The sequence below is a fragment of the Coturnix japonica genome, chromosome Z (genome assembly GCF_001577835.2).
Source record: "Coturnix japonica isolate 7356 chromosome Z, Coturnix japonica 2.1, whole genome shotgun sequence".
NCBI lineage: Eukaryota > Metazoa > Chordata > Aves > Galliformes > Phasianidae > Coturnix > Coturnix japonica.
The window spans coordinates 1,826,335-1,844,633 of NC_029547.1; the positions used below are offsets into that span (position 1 = coordinate 1,826,335).

At 40.2% G+C, this 18,299-nt stretch overlaps 1 protein-coding gene across 6 annotated transcripts in view; it reads right to left on the reverse strand.

The window, feature by feature from the left end:
- The window catches only part of CZH18orf25 (chromosome Z C18orf25 homolog), a 41,328-nt gene that overhangs the window by 13,404 nt on the left and 9,625 nt on the right, over nucleotides 1-18,299 (reverse strand). For 5 of the 6 annotated variants that reach the window (XR_001551866.2, XM_015848190.2, XM_015848192.2 and 2 more), the window contains one exon: nucleotides 11,795-12,611. Coding sequence is in view for 5 of the 6 variants with exons in the window: in XM_015848190.2 (XP_015703676.1) it covers nucleotides 11,795-12,518 (724 nt within the window). In the remaining variant the exon portion in view is untranslated. Of the gene's footprint in view, nucleotides 1-296; nucleotides 5,893-11,794; nucleotides 12,612-18,299 lie in introns of those variants that run through there. The other variant, XM_015848194.2, reaches the window with a different exon arrangement.

Below are 18,299 nucleotides of genomic sequence, written 5' to 3' on the forward strand. Positions count from 1 at the left end.
AGCTCCGATCAAGAGGATTTCACTGTAAGTGAAAACGGTTTGGCAGCAGACACATCCATAAGCTTCACCTGAACAGAATGACTTCAACATTAAGACTACAGGGCTAAAGGAAATGCTGCTTTTGTTCCAGGTAGATGCTGCAAACCTGGTCTTACTTAAGACATGACCCAACAGTACAGCCAGAGCACTCGCAGTTCAATGGCATAAACCAGCTGCCTCTACTGCAGTCCCCAGAGGAAGATGGGGGCAGGAGACCTTTGCTTCCTTTATGTTGTTTAGCAACATGAAACGCTTCATTGCTATTTAGGTTTATTTATTTATTCCAGGTTACAGGAGTTACATTTCAAAATGTACAGGGTTAGGCGAAGGATACATGGTCACTACGGTTAAAAAGAAAAACAACAGTAGTGTAACAACATTCTCCCTAAAATCATAAGGTGAGCAACAACAAAAAAAGGATCAATGAATCAGTTTCTTTCACAGTTTCCTTCATTTCACACAGTAAACTACAGAACAGTGAAGTTAAAACAACATGATCAAGTGTCTGTTCTCAGACTGGATTGCTTATAATGCATCACACCAGAAGAGATCTCAAACGCAAGTCTTGCTGACCAACATTCACATTCTCTCAGGCTTTTTGATGAGCAGATGGAAAATAGCTTGGATTCGTCTCACCAAACTGCACAGAGGGACACTGAGTTATTCTCACTGTGCGTTCAAAGGCATGTGGCTGATGGCCGAGAATATCAGCAGTGTGTGCTTCACACGGAGACAGAGCTTGTTTTCACTGGTGCTGCTTAATGAGCACCTAATTGTGGAAGGAGATGTATCACTCAGAGCTCTTCCACTGCGACAGCACTCGCACCAAGCTCCTGCATCGCTATGAGAGCAGAATACCCCTGTGTGAATGCAATTTACAGCCACACAGGGCAGGTGAGCAGATGCACCTCTTCAGAAAACATCACTATTTGGAATCATAATCCTTAGAGCTGGAAATCTGGGGAGCACACACTGCATCCTCTCACAGCAGGGCTCAATACAGCACTTGATCCAGGCTCACTGCTGCCTGGCGAGCCTGAGATTTAACACAGCTCTCAAAATCACTTCTAATTTAATAAGCTTGTTTTCCATGTGCCTTCGTTGCGCTGATCCAACACCGTGAGACTATTAAAATCTGTCAGAAAAACCTGTTTCCAGCTTTGTGTTTTTGCAAAGCACCGTCCATCCTCATCAACAAGCCTGAGGATTTCACTTCTACAAGTCGTTCGAGTGCTCCCAATGGAGACCTCCATCATTACAGGGATCCCACCTTGCACCTCCCATCGGGCAGGGGGTCCCTTAAAGCAGCCTGCATCCAAAAAGCTGCTCAGCAAGTTCAGCTTTTCATGAGGTGAAATGCTAGCCCCATTGAAACGGGTAGAAGTTTTCCACTGGTTTTAATGGGGCTAGGATTTAACTCTCGACTCCTTTGGTGACAATTACAGTATGAGAAACAGGAAGAAACAAAATACATCAACGAGAAACATCTGTCACAACATAAATATGCTTCAGTTTGCAAAGTAACCACCAGGTATAACCCCAGTTCGTTGGAGTCAAGATTGGTCCTCCGCTCCTGAGTTTAGCAGCTCCAATAAAGCAACCCAACAACCCTGCAACAGCACTACAGGACACCATGAAGTTCAATACAGGTGTGTACCTCTACCTGGATCATTCTGCCCTCACACCAAAGAACAGTCTGCCCAAAGGTCTAAGCTGTTGGGTTGCTGGGTGGTTGTTGTTTTTTTTCCCCCACTTTTTGCAATAGAAATACTGACTTGGAATTTTTATTTTTATTTTTTTAATGCTGTGCACTGCTTTAAAAAAAGAAAACAAAAACCATGTATTTATTTCCTAATTAAGCCCTGAAAATTCAGCATAATTTGATGTTAAAAATGGTCATCCAGGAATCTGAATGGGCCACTGGAGCTCTGCCTGTCTGCACCAGCTGATCCAGCCTGATGCATTTGCTCTTTCCAAGCCATAAAATTGCAAGTAATAAATTTAAGAAGCAATAACAAAAATGTTTCTTCGCTCCATTCTGATGTATAAAATGTAGGAAAAATATAAAAATTCCAAATCTGATTCCCCACCTCCGAGCAAAACTCCTACTCATTTCTGCTTGCTAAACTCAGTGGTTTTGGAGCAACGTGTTGAGATGTGAACATACACGGACATTCAAATCCTATCTCCAAGTGGGAGTGAGAGATTATTTCCTTAAAGGTGGACTCCTTCAATGAAGCACTTGAATGGATGAGATCAGAACTGACGTTAAAATTTCAGCTAAAGAGGTTCTAACTCCCTGAAAGTTTCTAGTGAAAGCCCTTTGAAAATAAGCCTAAAATGGAAACCACGACAAACCAACCGCAGTCACGTACTACAGCAAGAACACTTCCAGTCCTCCAGAACAAAAATAATAACAACAAAAATCTGAAGTTACCTATCAGGAGCCCTGAAAGCTGCTGGCTCAAAGAGATGCCCAACCTGACACACACACAGAGTCATGACAGCACTAGCACTGCTGCCTGCAGGGCACTGCATTATGGTGCTCCAAAGACTTTGGATGCTCCTGCCGGGTCAGACCATAGGATGCCAGAGCAGACAACGGGGACCTCATCCCTACAACAGAGCAGGTATTCCCTCACACACCCTAACTTGTGCTCTGTAGGGAGTCAGGACAGCTGAAGGCTCTGATGTATGTGGTTTCCATTTTTAAAAGAAAGAAAGAAAAGAAAAAAAACAACATACTAAACAAGATATTGAAGGTTGGCAGAGATTTCACTGGCTACATCCCCAAAGTTAATCTCCATTTATGAGATCAGTACATAAAAGCCAGTTTACATCTGAGCGAAAAAAATAAGTTCAAGCAGATCCCCTTACGAAATTTGTTTGGAAATACTTAATTTCTCCACATATACTATTTTTATTTATCAAAAAAAGGTTAGCGGCATGCTTACAGAGACACCGAGTCAAAGCTATGCCTGCGCGTGGAAAGAAAGCAGTCACTGCAAAAAGCTGCTTCTGCATGCATGGGAAGGCTTGTAAAGTTGTCATGCTTTGAAATATGCTGCTCTTATCATTGTCATAAAGGTATACATAGCAAATCTATGAACAGAAGGACTTTTAATTATTATTATTATTATTATTTTTTCATAGCAGTAAATTCTCTTCCCTGAAAGGATCTCGATTTTAAACAAGTGTATTAAATGGCAATTAACATAAATTAACCCACGTGAGGCTTACCTACAGGTCAGTTAAAAACGCAGACCATTTCAGATGAGGGAGTTTTCTCCTAAGGTTGTATCAAAATCTTTGTATCAAAATTATGCACCAAGGTCATCTGCAAGGAATTTATTCCAGTCCTTAAAAGTCACCTCCTGCACAGTCCTCCAGGCAGGTCCTCTGAGAGTAACACAGCTCTCTAAGCTCTCTTTTAATGAAGGCATCAGGTATTAATTAAAAAATGGAAGAAAATAACAACCTTGAAGCACCCATGACTGTGTTAACGCTGAGAGTAAAAAGCATTTATTGGTTTTCCTTTATGGGATTGATCCCAAACCTACAAACACCTGCCTACTTCAGGAAGGAAGAAATGAAGAGCAGCGGAAGACACAGTGCTAAACTCCAACAGAAAGAAAAGGAACTGCACTAAAATAATTTAAGAAATAAACTATCAGCGGTGACTGATGTATAAGAACCAAAGTAATGGAGCCTAGAGAGACTTACAGTGTTCTCTTCACTTAAACTATGCCTATGCAAAGACCCTCCGTTTCCTTTATCACAATTTCTATGTTATTTGCATTAGAATCGTTTAACAAGTTCTAACTGATGAGGAATACACATTTTTGGTAGGTATGGAGAAGTTACTTCACGTGAAGGAAGGCCTTGCTGGAGAGGTGAACGACAATCCCTGTGTGTAGCGATAGCAGTAAGAATTAAATAGAGGTTTCTAATATATATTTTAAATTAATTCTACTTTAAACATCACAGTTTTGAGCCTGCCTATTCAGGATAACTATCAGTACAAAAAAAAAAAATAATCCACACGATTGCAAATTATCGTATTATTTAAATGAAACTAAATGCCCTGGCATTCCCAGTCACAGGTAAATAACCATCTCAGTGGCATTCCAACATGGATCAGAAGCTTTGGCTCTGACTCAGAACAGCAAACCACGCTTTTGGACCAGCACAGTGCTTACTGACCTGTCTGTCACACCTTTGCTTTAACCCCTGTGCAAAGAACCAACCCGTCCACCACTGGCTGCTTACCTCAGGACTGACACCGCTATTTGTATTGCAGCATGAAGGATGCAGATTGCTTGTATATACATAAGGAAGCAACAGTGCTTTGTGTGCAGGGGTCATGCGTGCACACACACGTACTCTGGGTGTGATTCATCTCGCCTAACTCTAGCCCAAAGTTATCTTATCTGCTTGGGAGCTGAGATAACTCATGGAAGAGGAAGGTGCTGTCAGGGGATATCCTCTGCAGGTGCTTCTCTCTTCCCAGAGATCCGCAGAACTAGCAAAGCAGATACCTAAACTTAAGAGATGGTTTCCACCCAAACTGACCACACACATATGTATACATGTGCATATTTTTTGCACATGCTGTAAAAGACAGCTGCTTCCATAAATATGCCATATGCAACACAGCAGTGACATTAATAAAAACTCCGGACAGAAATGATCTACTGAACGGGAGACAAAATGTCAGTTGTTCACATTGGTTATAGATAGCTGGATCTTTAAGGGTAAGCTTATTTATTACTTCTGCCTGAAAAAGGAAGAAGAAAAAGCAATGTGTGCCGTATTCAAGCTGCAGAACTTGGGAGTGAGCACAGAGTTAAGGAAATGTTATGGGTCTGTATCTAAGTCTGGTCCTCTAGGGTACACCTTTAAACGTAAAACTTACTTCCTTATTATAAATGTTTTAACATGCAAGAAGAGCATTTGCATGAACAGTCTAAACGCTCCTATTGTAACAAACGCAGCTCTATGGCTTTTGGAGTATTTAAACGAGGATTCTAACTTATATCTTCCCAAGTCAGGAGATGAAAGCCTACAGCATTTCCCCACCCCCCCCCATTCCCTTTACAGGTGTCTGTGCTGGCACATGCACATAGGTATGCTGTGTTTTGTTCTCTGTTTTTTGTTGGTTTTTTTTTTCCTGTTTTTTTTTCTGTTTTTTTGTTGTTGTTGTATTTTTTTTTAATTTAAACTACATATATATTCTCTATAAATTAAAACAACGTTGCCATGGTGATCAAAAAACAAAACAAATAAATATGAAAAGCAAACCTTGTTTTTAGCATAATCCAAAGTAACATCGAGATTGCAAAGATACGAGATGTATATATATGTATATATATATATATAATTATTATTATTTTTGAGTTTATGATTGATTCAAATCAGGCTCTGCAATATTCCCATTCTCTGGAAAGATAGGTGGAAAATTGTTATTAAAAGTCGCTGGAAACTCTAGCGTAGCATCGACATTCTGATAGCCCACATAAGCGTTAAACGACTGCTGAGGAAGTACTTGGCTATCAGGCATCTGTATGAAAGCCCCTGACTGTGTGGTAGGGGGGACTCTTTGGCCAACTAGTTGCATTTTAGGTTCCCTGGGCTCCAGTTGCTGCTTGCTTTCTTCATCCGTGTCAAGACGGGTTAGCTTTTCTATCCACATGCGAAATTTCTCCTCTGTCTGCCTCTGCATTTCGGCAAAGCAGTTCATGGCCTCTTCCAGGACATTGCCTATGCAGTTCCTATCCCACACGGTGCCCCTGTCAAGCAATCCTGGAATTTCCCTGGTCGCTCCTCCAGATCCCCCAGCACGACTGAAGCCAGCTTTAAAGACATTGAGGCCATTTGATGAGACATCATTAAGTAAGAACATCATATTGTTTATTAAGGCATGTTAGGAAAACAAACTTTTCTAATTGCATCCCTTGGATATTAACACAGGGGAGGAATTAGCAAACATCAAATTAACCAGCATTCTTCATGTCAAAATAAATAACATTTTGCACTCACTGAGGTTATAATAAATTTTGGCTTCAAAAAATCACTCTCATTCTAGAATTCTCAGATGATCCTGTCACAAAGATCTTGTTTGTTTTATGAACCAAATTGGCCCAATTCCCTTGCAATTTCAATTTAGATTTCGACTGAAGGCACCCGAAACATCATACAACATCAAGAGGTTTGCTTCTGTTAAGCTTCAATCCAACAGACTGCTGTTTTAGCTGATAAATCTGAATAGCTGCATGTATTTTACTCAGGTACTCGAGCCCTTTTGTAAAGGGCTGATAATAAATACACACCAAACTGCACACAGTAACAGAGATAAAGGCCAACACGGTGGCTGCAGAGCCTGAAGTAGCCAAGCCCAAACCTTACCACTCTTGTTTTAATTAATAAATACTCAACACCAACAAAGAGAACACACAACAGAAACACACACATAGGCACACGGATACATGAATACTGTGCTGACACATGAGATGGAAGCAACTTTTGTCGACTCTGAGAGGAAAAACACAGCTACAGGAATAATGATGTGGATGCCAACAAGCCTTACACACCAACCAAAGTGTGCCCTTCATCTTGAGAATTACCAGCTGGCCATGCAATTTCTCACATAACTTCAAGTCATTGCAAAAAAACAAAAACAAAACACAAAAAAAAACAACAAAAAAACAAACAGATTGGGCAAAGATAGAAGGAAGTTGTTCTCCTTCCACCCAGCCAAAATGTGACTGAAATGACTTTGGGATTACCAGGAAGAACTTTAGCAGCAAGAAGACAAAGCCATCCTTATTATCCTACTCTACACGTCAACTAAAAATCATACAGACACCACTACCTTTACTAGTTCACTTGGGAAACCTCTAGGAAGCAACAAACCCCAGGACAGCTGGGTTCTGGATGTGTTTGAGAGACAATAAACAATGCCTGCATGCTATCCTGGCATACATACACTGCCTATGGTAATTCCAGAATGAGACAAATATCACATCCGACTACACAAAGCAGCTATCTAAACCAATGATTTAGTATGTTAACAAGAAACCTGTGGGATCCCCTCATTTAAAATTAGTAGGAAACATGCCAAGAATGAGAGAACTCATTGCTCAACCTTAGCAAAGATTACTAATAAAAGCATAAGGCACTAACTCTCCACTGGGACTCCACTGTGCATATGAAATTACACTACCACCCATCAATACATTCTTTTCAAAGCTATTTAAATGAGGTATACACAAGTCTTTCAGTAACAAAGCCCAGGATTATTCTCTTTTTATTTTCAAGCCATAGCTATGCTTGAGGGCCAGAGACTTTCTATTTAAGACCCTACTTCAAAAGTCTCCTCTCACCTGTTTACCTGCCAGATAAGCTGGAAATTCAGCATTTCGGTCCTCTGCTCAAAAACAAATTGCCTCATAGTAATTACCTTCCATCTCTATGATGGCATTTAATTGAAAAGATGTAAGCAAGTAAAATAGTACCTTCTTTCCTAAAATGTAGCAGCAATGGCTCCCTAAAAAAGTCCACATACTCCTGATGTTGAACACCCAGTGTGGTTCTATTCATTCTGCAGTCAGCAATCTTATCCCAAGACAAAAGAACTAAACAAGAGCCTTTCTGCCTCTCACAGGTGTAAGAGCAGACACCTTTTAGTAACATGAAGCAAGTTTTAACTGCAGTTTAAATAAAAACTACTATTGATAGTGGTACATGATAAAAAATAAGCCAGGCTTCTAGAGTTAAGAATGAATTGGCACAGTCAAAGCTGACAAAACTGTTTTGTAAACTAAAGGGCCTATGTATTGAAAGATATATTACCCTGCAATATAGTTTCTTGTTTTAAAGGCATCACAGTATATCCACAATTAGCAGTGGCAGCAAAGCAATCTGCTTCAAATGCTCCCTTTGCTGCTCTACTTATAACAGGCTCTACTCACTTATTTGCTCGTTATCCTTAGAGCTAAAAAAAATTAAGTCTAAAAGTGCATTTCTATTTATTATATAAAAGAGCTAACATTTATCAAACTGGTCCCATTGCTAACTGTAAGCTTGTAGTCCTACAGTTTTAGAAGCTATGCCAAGTCAGTATCACCTGCAGAAAGTACCTAGGAAATTCCCAGTGCTGTCTCTTCATAGGATCTATTGGTAGTAACCCAAATAATCACCAACTCCGAAATTACTTAATTTAAGGGATCAGACAGCGTAACAGCTAAGAAAATACACAGCACCTCCATTCTAGTCAGCGATAGTGTGGACCATGTGTAGCCATTATGCTACCTTGCCCTTCCAAAGGAGCATCTCACTGCAAATCTCTGATTTTCCCCTATTAAACCATTGCTTGCAGCTCCAATAAAACTCACCCCTTGGCAGATGCTCCACTCAAAGGTCTGTGTGCTAATCTTAAGAGGAAGTAAAGTGGCTCACACACACTGTGCTCTTCCCTTTAGATTTGCTGCATTGTTTGTTTGGTTTATTTTTATATTTTTTTTTGCTATTCCTTATTAAACCACATTCCTTATTAAGACAACAATTTCCCAGTAGCATTTATGAAGTTCTGATCAAGCCTGTATTTTCAGGTTGAATATATATATATATGTGTATATATATATATATGTATATATATATTGCATGGTGCCAAGTTAAGAATAACGCATCGCACTGCGCTCAGTTCCTACTGCATTATCAATCAGATTTCAACTCTACCTTTCAGTCTTTGTGAAGAAAAACGACCCAGAGCATTTTAATGGAGCTCAGCAGAGGACTGACTCCATTGCACAGCTACATAGTTCACAATTTGGGCACATGCACAACAAAACAAAGCTAATAATGCTGCATCTGTTCATGGCACCATTGTGCATCTAACTGAACGTTTTCCTTACCTTGCTCTTCTGTCCTAATGTATTTCAGAATCAGTCATTCAAATGCTTTGGGGAAAAAAAAGTGATTGCACTGTTATGATGGAAGTGCTGATGGACAAGAAAAAATTATTGCACTCCTGAATTTAGCAGTTCAAATTTCAGACCTTAGACAAGTGAACTGTCTTCTGTCCTAAGTTTCAGCAGAAGGTTAAGGGTTAGAGCACATATAGCCTACACATAGCCTCTGTTACGAAACATTAATTCATATTAAATGAACTATTGATAAAAGTTCTAGAGCATCTCTGTTGGTGAAGCTATTTTCCAGACAACAGACAGGTTTGAAAATCAGTTCCAATAATAATCCACACTGAGGCTGGAACAAACAGTACTGCTGAGGCATCCAAATGCAATAAGGCTATGGGAAACACAAACTCCTCTGCATCGAGGGGTACAGACTCCTTCAAAAATAAATGAAAGTGCTTTTTCTTGCTTATGTCCTGACAGACGCACTGCGGTTCTTGACTATGAAATTCAAGTGTGAAGTTAAAAATGAAGTCTATTACTTTTTGACTTTGTGCAGAGGATACCCATGGCTGAATTTCCAGGAAAGCTTACCCTGCAGTATTTTCTAATTGTTAATTCCTAACTTTTGAGGCTGTTTACAGCCCAGCGCTAAGCGCATTAAAAACGCTTTCTGTTCAGGAAAGTAACTTTAGCTAAGCTCACCGTATGCCCAACAAGGGGGACTGCAGGAGGCACATGGGCCTGACACTGCAACGGAGCACAGGGAGTCCCTGCCAGGCTCACAGCTCCCCTGCGTCTGTCTGTGAAGACCATGCTTTATTAACCCAAAAGAGCACAGAATGCATTTTTGGCTACCTTTGTCCTTATCTCTATAGAGCATGTTTTTCTCTTGTACTAACAGCCAGTTTCCTACAAACCAAAGATGTTTCTGTCTAAAGGAAAACCACAATCTGCCAGGCACGCATTGTGCCTAATTCAAGGGTTTTAATGTCATAATGTAATTTATTATTACATGGGTGATAGGAGCTATGAACTAATAATAAAGGTCACTGTTCTCCAGGCTGGCTTTTGCACATCCACATACTGCAACGGAGGCAAAAATAAATAAATAAGTAAATAAAATTCAGGCCTTGCTTTAATAATCATTAAATTTACAAGTTTTCTATATATTACACTGGGATCATTTCACTACGCTCAAATGCTGGAGCCCAGTGGCACAGAAAAGCACTCAAGAGCGGTTTCCAACCTCAGCAATGCAAGTCAGAAACCTAAGCAGATCTGAAAAATACCAAGTGGGAACTTACTGGGTCCTAAGACTTTATGACTTTATAAAAAATAAAAGTATATACCCTGGGGGATTTGGTGAGGGCTTGTTTGGGAGGGGAGGGGTTGACCCATCTCAAATCTCAATGGAAGTTTTCTTCCATGGTTTTTATATTAAGTCTTAATTGCCCTCTAAAGTGTAAACATGGCTAAAAAAAAAGAAAAAAAGAAAAAAAAAGAAAAAAGGCACAGAGCTATGAAAACTAGAAGTCTTACCAAGAACTAAATTGGCAAAAATAATTTTAGAGCATCTATTAAAAGTTTACTACACGTTACAAGAAGAATATGCCTTTCCCAGACTTTCTAATAATAAACATTAACTTCCTTTGTGCAACCTGCTTCCTAGCAATATGTGGGAGAAAGGCCAGTTCTCATGGCAGCAAAATTGTTCACTGTCATCAAGCCAGTTAGAACAGAGACCATTATGTGCAAAATCTGATGCAGATATTTTAAATAGGAAATCTAGTAAACATTAGTTCAGAAAATGGAAACCAGCTATTGCAGTTTTCCTTTAAGTTCCCTTGCCCTACAGATATTTAAACTTATCTCAGAAATAAAAAATCTTCTAGCACAAGAGGCAAAAAGTCATGTAATTCAGTAAAAATCTGCAAGCCAAAAAACTTTATTCTCATGTAATTTTATTTCTGATTGTTATGTGACGATGGTTCTATGGTATGGTATTCTCTAAGAGCCATATACAAAATCCTGTCCATGGCACTTGGGCTAATAAGACAAAAGACTCAGCAGACAAGAAACTTCAAGAAGTCATCCTTCTAATAAAACCATAAGAATCTCCCTGTAATTTGCCACTTCCAATCACTCAGCATGGATGTGTCAGAAAATTAAGAACACAGATATTATAGATTCTTATCACACAGGAAAATGGTAACAGCTTTGTCTGAAATGCTGCAAATTTATAACTGGAAACAGCTTGGGCCTCTGTGTAAACAAATTCATATTTATGTCCTAAAATAGGTGACCAGCTGCAATCTGCAAGAATTTGCAATAAGGCTAAGTACATTTGTCATGCACTGAAACAGAGAGCTGAAAGCACAGCGTAAGTGCAACAGTGAGTGGGGCCTTACTGTAACACAGGGCAAGAGGTACGCTATATTGTTCCCAACACAGCTGTCAATCTGTGGTCTTAGTACATTAAAGCAAAGCTGGCCACTTATCTTAAGAATGAAATTATTAGATTATCACCTTTTAATGGGATTTAACAGCGCTGATAGGAATTCATATAGGCTTACAAAGGAAAAGATCTGAAAATTCCAGAATTCAAAGACAGTCCTTCCTCCAATTTACCACTTCTAAAATTTATTGGTGTGCAAAAGTGCACTAGAACCTCAGAACGGATTTTAAAATTTGCCCACATCTTGTTAATGCACTGCAGTCCTCAAATTTACACAGAGCTGCAGTTCTCCTGCTTTTTCTCAAGTGTCACTCATCTAACTTAGCATGACAGCTGAGAAACGATGCCAGATGCGTTACAGTTCAGTTTAAAAAACATCCTCTACCTGGTATCTCTGCAGTGATTGTCTTGCTGCTCCCTGAAACCTCTTCGCCACCATCTGATGAGCTCGTGCTCGAGTCACACGTCAGGTCACTATCACTGGTACTGCTGTCCTGCAGCAGGTTGTACTTCTTGCGAGCAGCTGCCTCCCGTTTCTGCCTTAACAGCCGAATTCTTTCTTTGTGCTTTTGGCTTCGGTGACCTTTTGTCTTGGTAACTCGACCATTCTGCTTATCGACAGACTGTCGGTTTTTCTTGGCAGCCATTGTTGAAGTTTCACTTTCGGACCTGGATCGCCTAGATTTTCTCGCAACTGGAGCCCTAGAGACCCCAGAAGGGTCTTCTTCCACAGCAGCTTCAGCTTGACAGGGCTCATTCTCTTCAGTGGAAGACAACGTATCTGAGTCAGCCAAATGCCCACTGGAAGAAGGAGAAAGCGTGCAATGATTAGAAGAGTCACTCTCATAAACTTGACCACCCGCTGGCTTATCGCTCTCTGTAGATGCTAGCTGGGACTCCGAGGAGTCTCGTCTCAGTTCCATCAGTAAGCACGGCATCGAAGAGAGCACTGCAGAGTCTGATGCAGTGGGCGCACCATCTTTCTGAGTATGCGTCTCCAGTTCTGTAGGTCCATCTTCATCGGGAGTAGCTTCCTGCTTCTCAGCAGCCTTTGGTGGAACTTCTGAATCCAAAAGTTCTTCGGCTTTTCCCACCGCCTCCATCTTCATTTCAGAGCACCAGGGTCCTCTTGGTCTCAAAGCATGGAGCACGCAGCCTGGAAGACGGAGTCAGCTAGTTATGGTTTTCAGCAACACAGCAGCCTGCACAAGAACAGAACGGTAAGAATAATTGACCCAAGCAACTCACTCAGTCCAAACATTCACAGTATTATCTAATAAAATGGTTGCTTTCAGTTACAGGGAACATGACTCAATGCCACATTGGTTTTCTCTATTTACTTTCTCCTTGTGAACTCATCCTGTTACACCAATCTATTTTGTTTCCACATTTGTGAAAGATAGGGTTGGAATCCCATTAAATGTGGCTCATCTCACTGGAACACCAAAAGCAGATCGGAAAATGGCAGAAAGTGTTTCTAACCATTTTCTTTATAAAACTTAAACCAATGCATTCTAAGCAACATATGCTAACTTCACTTCTTCACCAAGAACGTTAAACATTCTAATAAAAAATTTTAGCACTTATGAACAAAGCCAGAGTGAAAATTCCCAGACTTGGTAGCCATCTGCCTGAACAGACCAGAACACAGGTCTGTTTCCATATCGATGAGAAATCTACTTGCAGTTGATCAGGACTTCAAACTTTAAAATGTTTAAAATATTTTTATGTTAATTGACAGATTTACAGTACCAACATGGCATAAGCAAAATCCAGACGTTTTGACTCGAAGCCACATTGCCGAACATTACAGAGCAAGACTACAAAGTGATACCATATTCGCAGGGACGTGGAATTCACAACACTTCAGGCAATGCCTATAGAAGCCTGGGTGATATAATAAAGATATCTTCTCAGCAGAGAGTAATGCTGGTAAGCCATGTGTAAAGCTTATTAGGAGCATTTAAAACACCACTCGGGTGCTCCTCGAAAGGCTGCCATAAAAGCCCTGGCTGTATGAAAGCCTACAAGCTGGCCTAGACTCTCCCCTAAATCTGCCAGGAAAGTAGCATCAAATAGCCTGGGCTGTGAGCAAGAAAAAGTATCCACCCACACCACGATCCTACATTTACTTTATATTTTAACAAACTGCTTTTCTTCAGCACAAGCATGAAAATGAAGCGACCGATCTGACTGATAACTTGCACATTATAAACTAAGAAGAACCTACAGCACCCTCAGGGAATTTTATATATATATTTTTAAAGCAATACAGTATTTATCATTTTATCTTAATTTTTCACACTCTGCCTCCGACCCAAATCCTCATTTGTAATTCAGTGCAGGATGAAGTGAAGGAGGATCTTTCAATTACCACATTCACTTGCAGATGAATTGTATGGAACAAATTGCTCATGGATTTAGAGCAGTGAAAAATAAACGTATGTCACTTAAAAAAAAAAAAAAAAAAAGCAGACATACATAAGGAACATAAGGAAAAGCAGTATTAAGCTTTAATCTGCTGTTCTGAAAAACACATTTAGGTGGAAAAGGGTGACTAGTACTGCAGTAGCCTGAGATGGTTACCTAAAGGGAACCTACAAACAGGGCAGGAGTTAACTCTTTGAAAGGGTAGATAATGGCAGGAACAAGGGGAAATGGTTTCAAGTTGAAGAAGGGAAGATTTAAGTTGGATATCAGGGGAAGTTCTTTACTGTGAGAGTGGTGAGGTGCTGGAACAGCTGCACAGAGAGGCCGTGGATGCCCCATCCATCCCTGGAGGTGTTCAAGGGCAGGTTGGATGGGGCCCTGGGCAGCCTGGGCTGGTATTAAATGTGGAGGTTAGCAGCCCTGCATGCAGCAGGGGGGTTGAAGCTTCATGGTCCTTGAGGTCCCTTCCAACCCCGGCCATTCTGTGATGTTGTGGATGGCCTTTGAGAGATTTTTCTACCCCATCTATCCTCCTTCAGTTTCCCAATCCATCCCAGCTGCCTGTAACTGCATGCTGCTTATCTGTAGCACAGAGGAAGACTTAGAAAGGTTCTGTCAAAAGCTCTCTACTCTGCCATTTGCCCCATCTTACTTAGAAACTTCATTTTTAAAAGAATATTAAAATAGAACTTGCGTTTCCTTCAGGCTAATGAATGAAATGATGCAAGAGAAACATGAAGACATTTATGGGAAACACCAGTTTAGTTAGTAACAGACAATACAAGAAAGACCGGGATGACAACTCCAGATCTACTGAGTACAAGAAAAAAGAAAAAAAGAAAGAAAAAAGGGAAAAAAAAAAAAATAGTAGAAATACTTTTCCATCAAGATTAAAAAAAAAAAAAAGAAAAATATACAGGAAAGTATATATAGAGGAAAATGTCTCCTATAGCTGCACTGAGTAAAATTATCTGGAAAGCAACTTAATAAAAAGAATTTATGGAGATGCTACTTTAAATCAATTTTATTAGGTAATAAATATCATAGGAGCTCATTCATTTTCTTGGTCACAGCACACTATCAACAAACCCACATGATGAATTCACATGCTCCAAGGGAATCACACCCCAAAACTGTAATAAAAGCAGTATTTCTACATATTCCATCCAAAAATCCACCTTATCAAATAATTTTCCTATTTTAAAAGGAAGCACACTTGATGACTAAATGGCTTGCCAAGAATTATACACAGTGGGGTGTGTAGTATATATATGCCAGTGCAACTCCTGGCTTTTCCTGTGGTATTATGCTCTGAAAAACACCTTTCCCAAGAATTTTAAATCTGGTTTCTGTTTATGCAAGGAAAAATATGGTTGCTCAAATACATAAAGAGAGAATGACCAGATGGCCAAAAGAAATGCATTTCGAAGTCCAGGCTAGAAACCACAGAACTGCTTTTGTACCATTCTTTTAGCACAGAAGATGGAGCTCTACACAAAGCTAAAGGGCAGCCAAAATGAACTACAGATTCATTTTTCAAGGGCATCTTATTTGGGAACATCATTTACCCCGGAGTTCCCAAAGGGAAAATAAGAATATCAGTACTTGACTTTCCATCTTGCTTATCAGCCAGGAAAAGAAAAAACCAAACAAGTCTCATCTATGTGTTCTGACCTTGATAAAAACAGAATTATGAAAATAACCTTTTTTATTATTATTAAGTAGTATCTTATTTTGACAACTCAAACCATGCCAAAATCTCTTCCAACTCATGTTGTGAAAGCATCCAATCTAGCTGTAGAAGTCCTCGTTCATCACAGGGGGGTCTGGGCTAGAGATGGCCTTTGAATGTCCTTTCTAACTCAAACAATTCTGTGAAGAACACACACACACACAAAAAAAAAACCAACCCAAGCTCTAACAAACCAAGTTCTGACATTCATTGAATCACAGAAATTTTCTGTACAAGGAGCTGGTCCAAAGGTGCAGAGGTGTCTACTCCAACCTCATGGTCCCACTCAGGACTGATCAGCTCAGGCTGGCCATAGCCTCGTCCTGTCAGATTTTAAGCATACTCACAGACAACAAAGTTATCCCAGCCTCTCTCCTCACACATCACTACGCTACAGCTCCTAGGGATAGGGTTTCTGTCAGCACACTTCTCCAGCCTGTTGCAGTCCCTCTGAGTAAGCAGCCTACCCTCCAACACAGCAACCCCTCCAGTGTGCCACTATTGCAAGGGCAATGCATGCCCACTGCTCACACAGCCACTGATCTCAGCCCAGAAGGCACCAGGTTGGTCACACAAGAGTTGCCATTCACAAATTAATGACAGATGTTTTTTGACCACCTCACCTGCCTGTGAACAGCATTCAGGAGAACCTGCATTGTGATTTTCCTCACACTGATATGATGCTGACCAGATCTTCCTCCGAGCCCTTGAGACAATGTCTGCCTTTCTCCAGCCATTAGGAATCCCTCCTAGACACCAGGAGGTTTCACAGGTGGTAGAGATATGAGTGACAACCATCAGCTTCCTCTGTGGCTCCAGCTGCCATGGACTCAGTAAGTCCTACCAGCTTATGTGATATTTGCAGTAATTCTAACATTAGTACATATATAAAAAAAGAATTCCACATTTACCTCAAGGGAAGAGGGTCTGTCATGACTCAAACAGACTATGCTGCAGGAAAGAATGCAGACAGTGGGGGTAATAACATAGCCATGCCAAGGAAAGCAACATATCAAAGAAAAAAAACTGACTTAGTTCTGACTGAGAAATACATGGAACATAAAGAGGAATACCAAAAAAGTCCTGCTCCTTTTTGCCTCTCTTTTTGCTAGTAATGGCATTAAAAAAGGTGATCTCGAGGTAGAATTAGGGAAAGACCAGTTTCTTTCTGAAATAATATAGTACTGAAAAAATAATTAAAGCTGCAATGCTTACAGACACAGATGGATACTTAATTAGACACTGCTCAGAAATGTCATTCTCCTTTTTTTGATGCACAGATACTGATTAAAAAAAAAACCAATGCCATAAGAACTTCTGTGCTACATTTTACTTTTTAACCATACAAATAACGTACCAGCATGCAGAAACCTTTAAATATCCATCCACAGCTTCACATGGGAAATACTTTTAAACCATACACCCATTTGTAAAAAGAACATAATCTGCACACTTAGAAAATTGTACTTCTGTGAAGAAAGCCAGAAGGATTCCAAAGGTCAGCTCAGCAGACAGCCCACCCAATCTAACAGCTCGATGCCACCAGTCCAGACCCTTTTTTTTTTACCCCCTACTCAAAACTGAGCAGTCCTGTTCCCTCCATTGCACCAAAGCTGGCTTGCTCTTTCTTGGGTAATTTCACTTTGCTATGCCAGACAAAAACAAAACCAGAGAACAAAAAAAGGTTCTGCCAGAGCTGGCAATAAGATCAGGGAATGGAGAGCAAGGAACAAATCAGCCCTTCAGATAAAAACAAACCTGATGGAAAGCTACCTGCTGCTTGCTCCCATCACACCTTGAGCTCAAACTACACACAGGAGGGGCTACTGAAGAGTTTCTTTCACAGCTCTGTTTCATCTGAGAAGAGATTTTTGAAGACAAAAATGGATTAAAGAGCAGAAAACGAAATTTAAACATATAGTTCAATGACTAGCTCCTGAATAACAATAATTCTAAGAACATTTGTAACGTTTGTGCCATTAAAAAACACTAACACACACAGTTTTATCAAGGATGGCATGCATGCTCTTCATCAGTCAATAACTGGACACATACACATCCTTCATGAGATTCGTGCTTGTTTTGTTCTCAGAAAAATAAATGTTTTATAGAATTGCCATGACAGTAGGAAATGAGTTCCATGCAAGAACATGTAAAGGCCTGACGCAGTTAATAAACATCTCAATAGTTTCACTTTAATTGCACCTGGCCTTTTAGGTGCTATTGAACTGATGCACGATAAAGAACACCCAGCACACACCAAGTGCAAATCATCTCTCACCTTCAGCAGCTGTGGGTATGACACATTCTTACTTCAGAAGAACTGAGTTTCTTACAGCAGCTTTCTCTAAAAAGCCAGTCTACTTTACTGCTGGCACATTTCACAGAGCCCAGACTGAAAGGAACCTCAAAACACCACCTGGTCCAGCCCTTTATGGAAAAGGAACCTAGATGAGCTTAACTACCACCACACACTGAAGACCACTTTTCCTTGATTATGACCACGTCAGTTCTACACTTTTTGGATTAAAATATATCCAGCAAAACTTTGTCCTTTGATACCATTTTAGCACTGACAGGAAAAGAAAACTGGAACACACCTCCTCATACCATAAGTCATTCATTACAAGTTACGATTTGAAAAATGAGAAACTACCTATGTTTTCACCTAAAATAATACAAAATGTGGTCTGTGACTACACAAAGAAGAAGATGAGCTGCAGTGCTG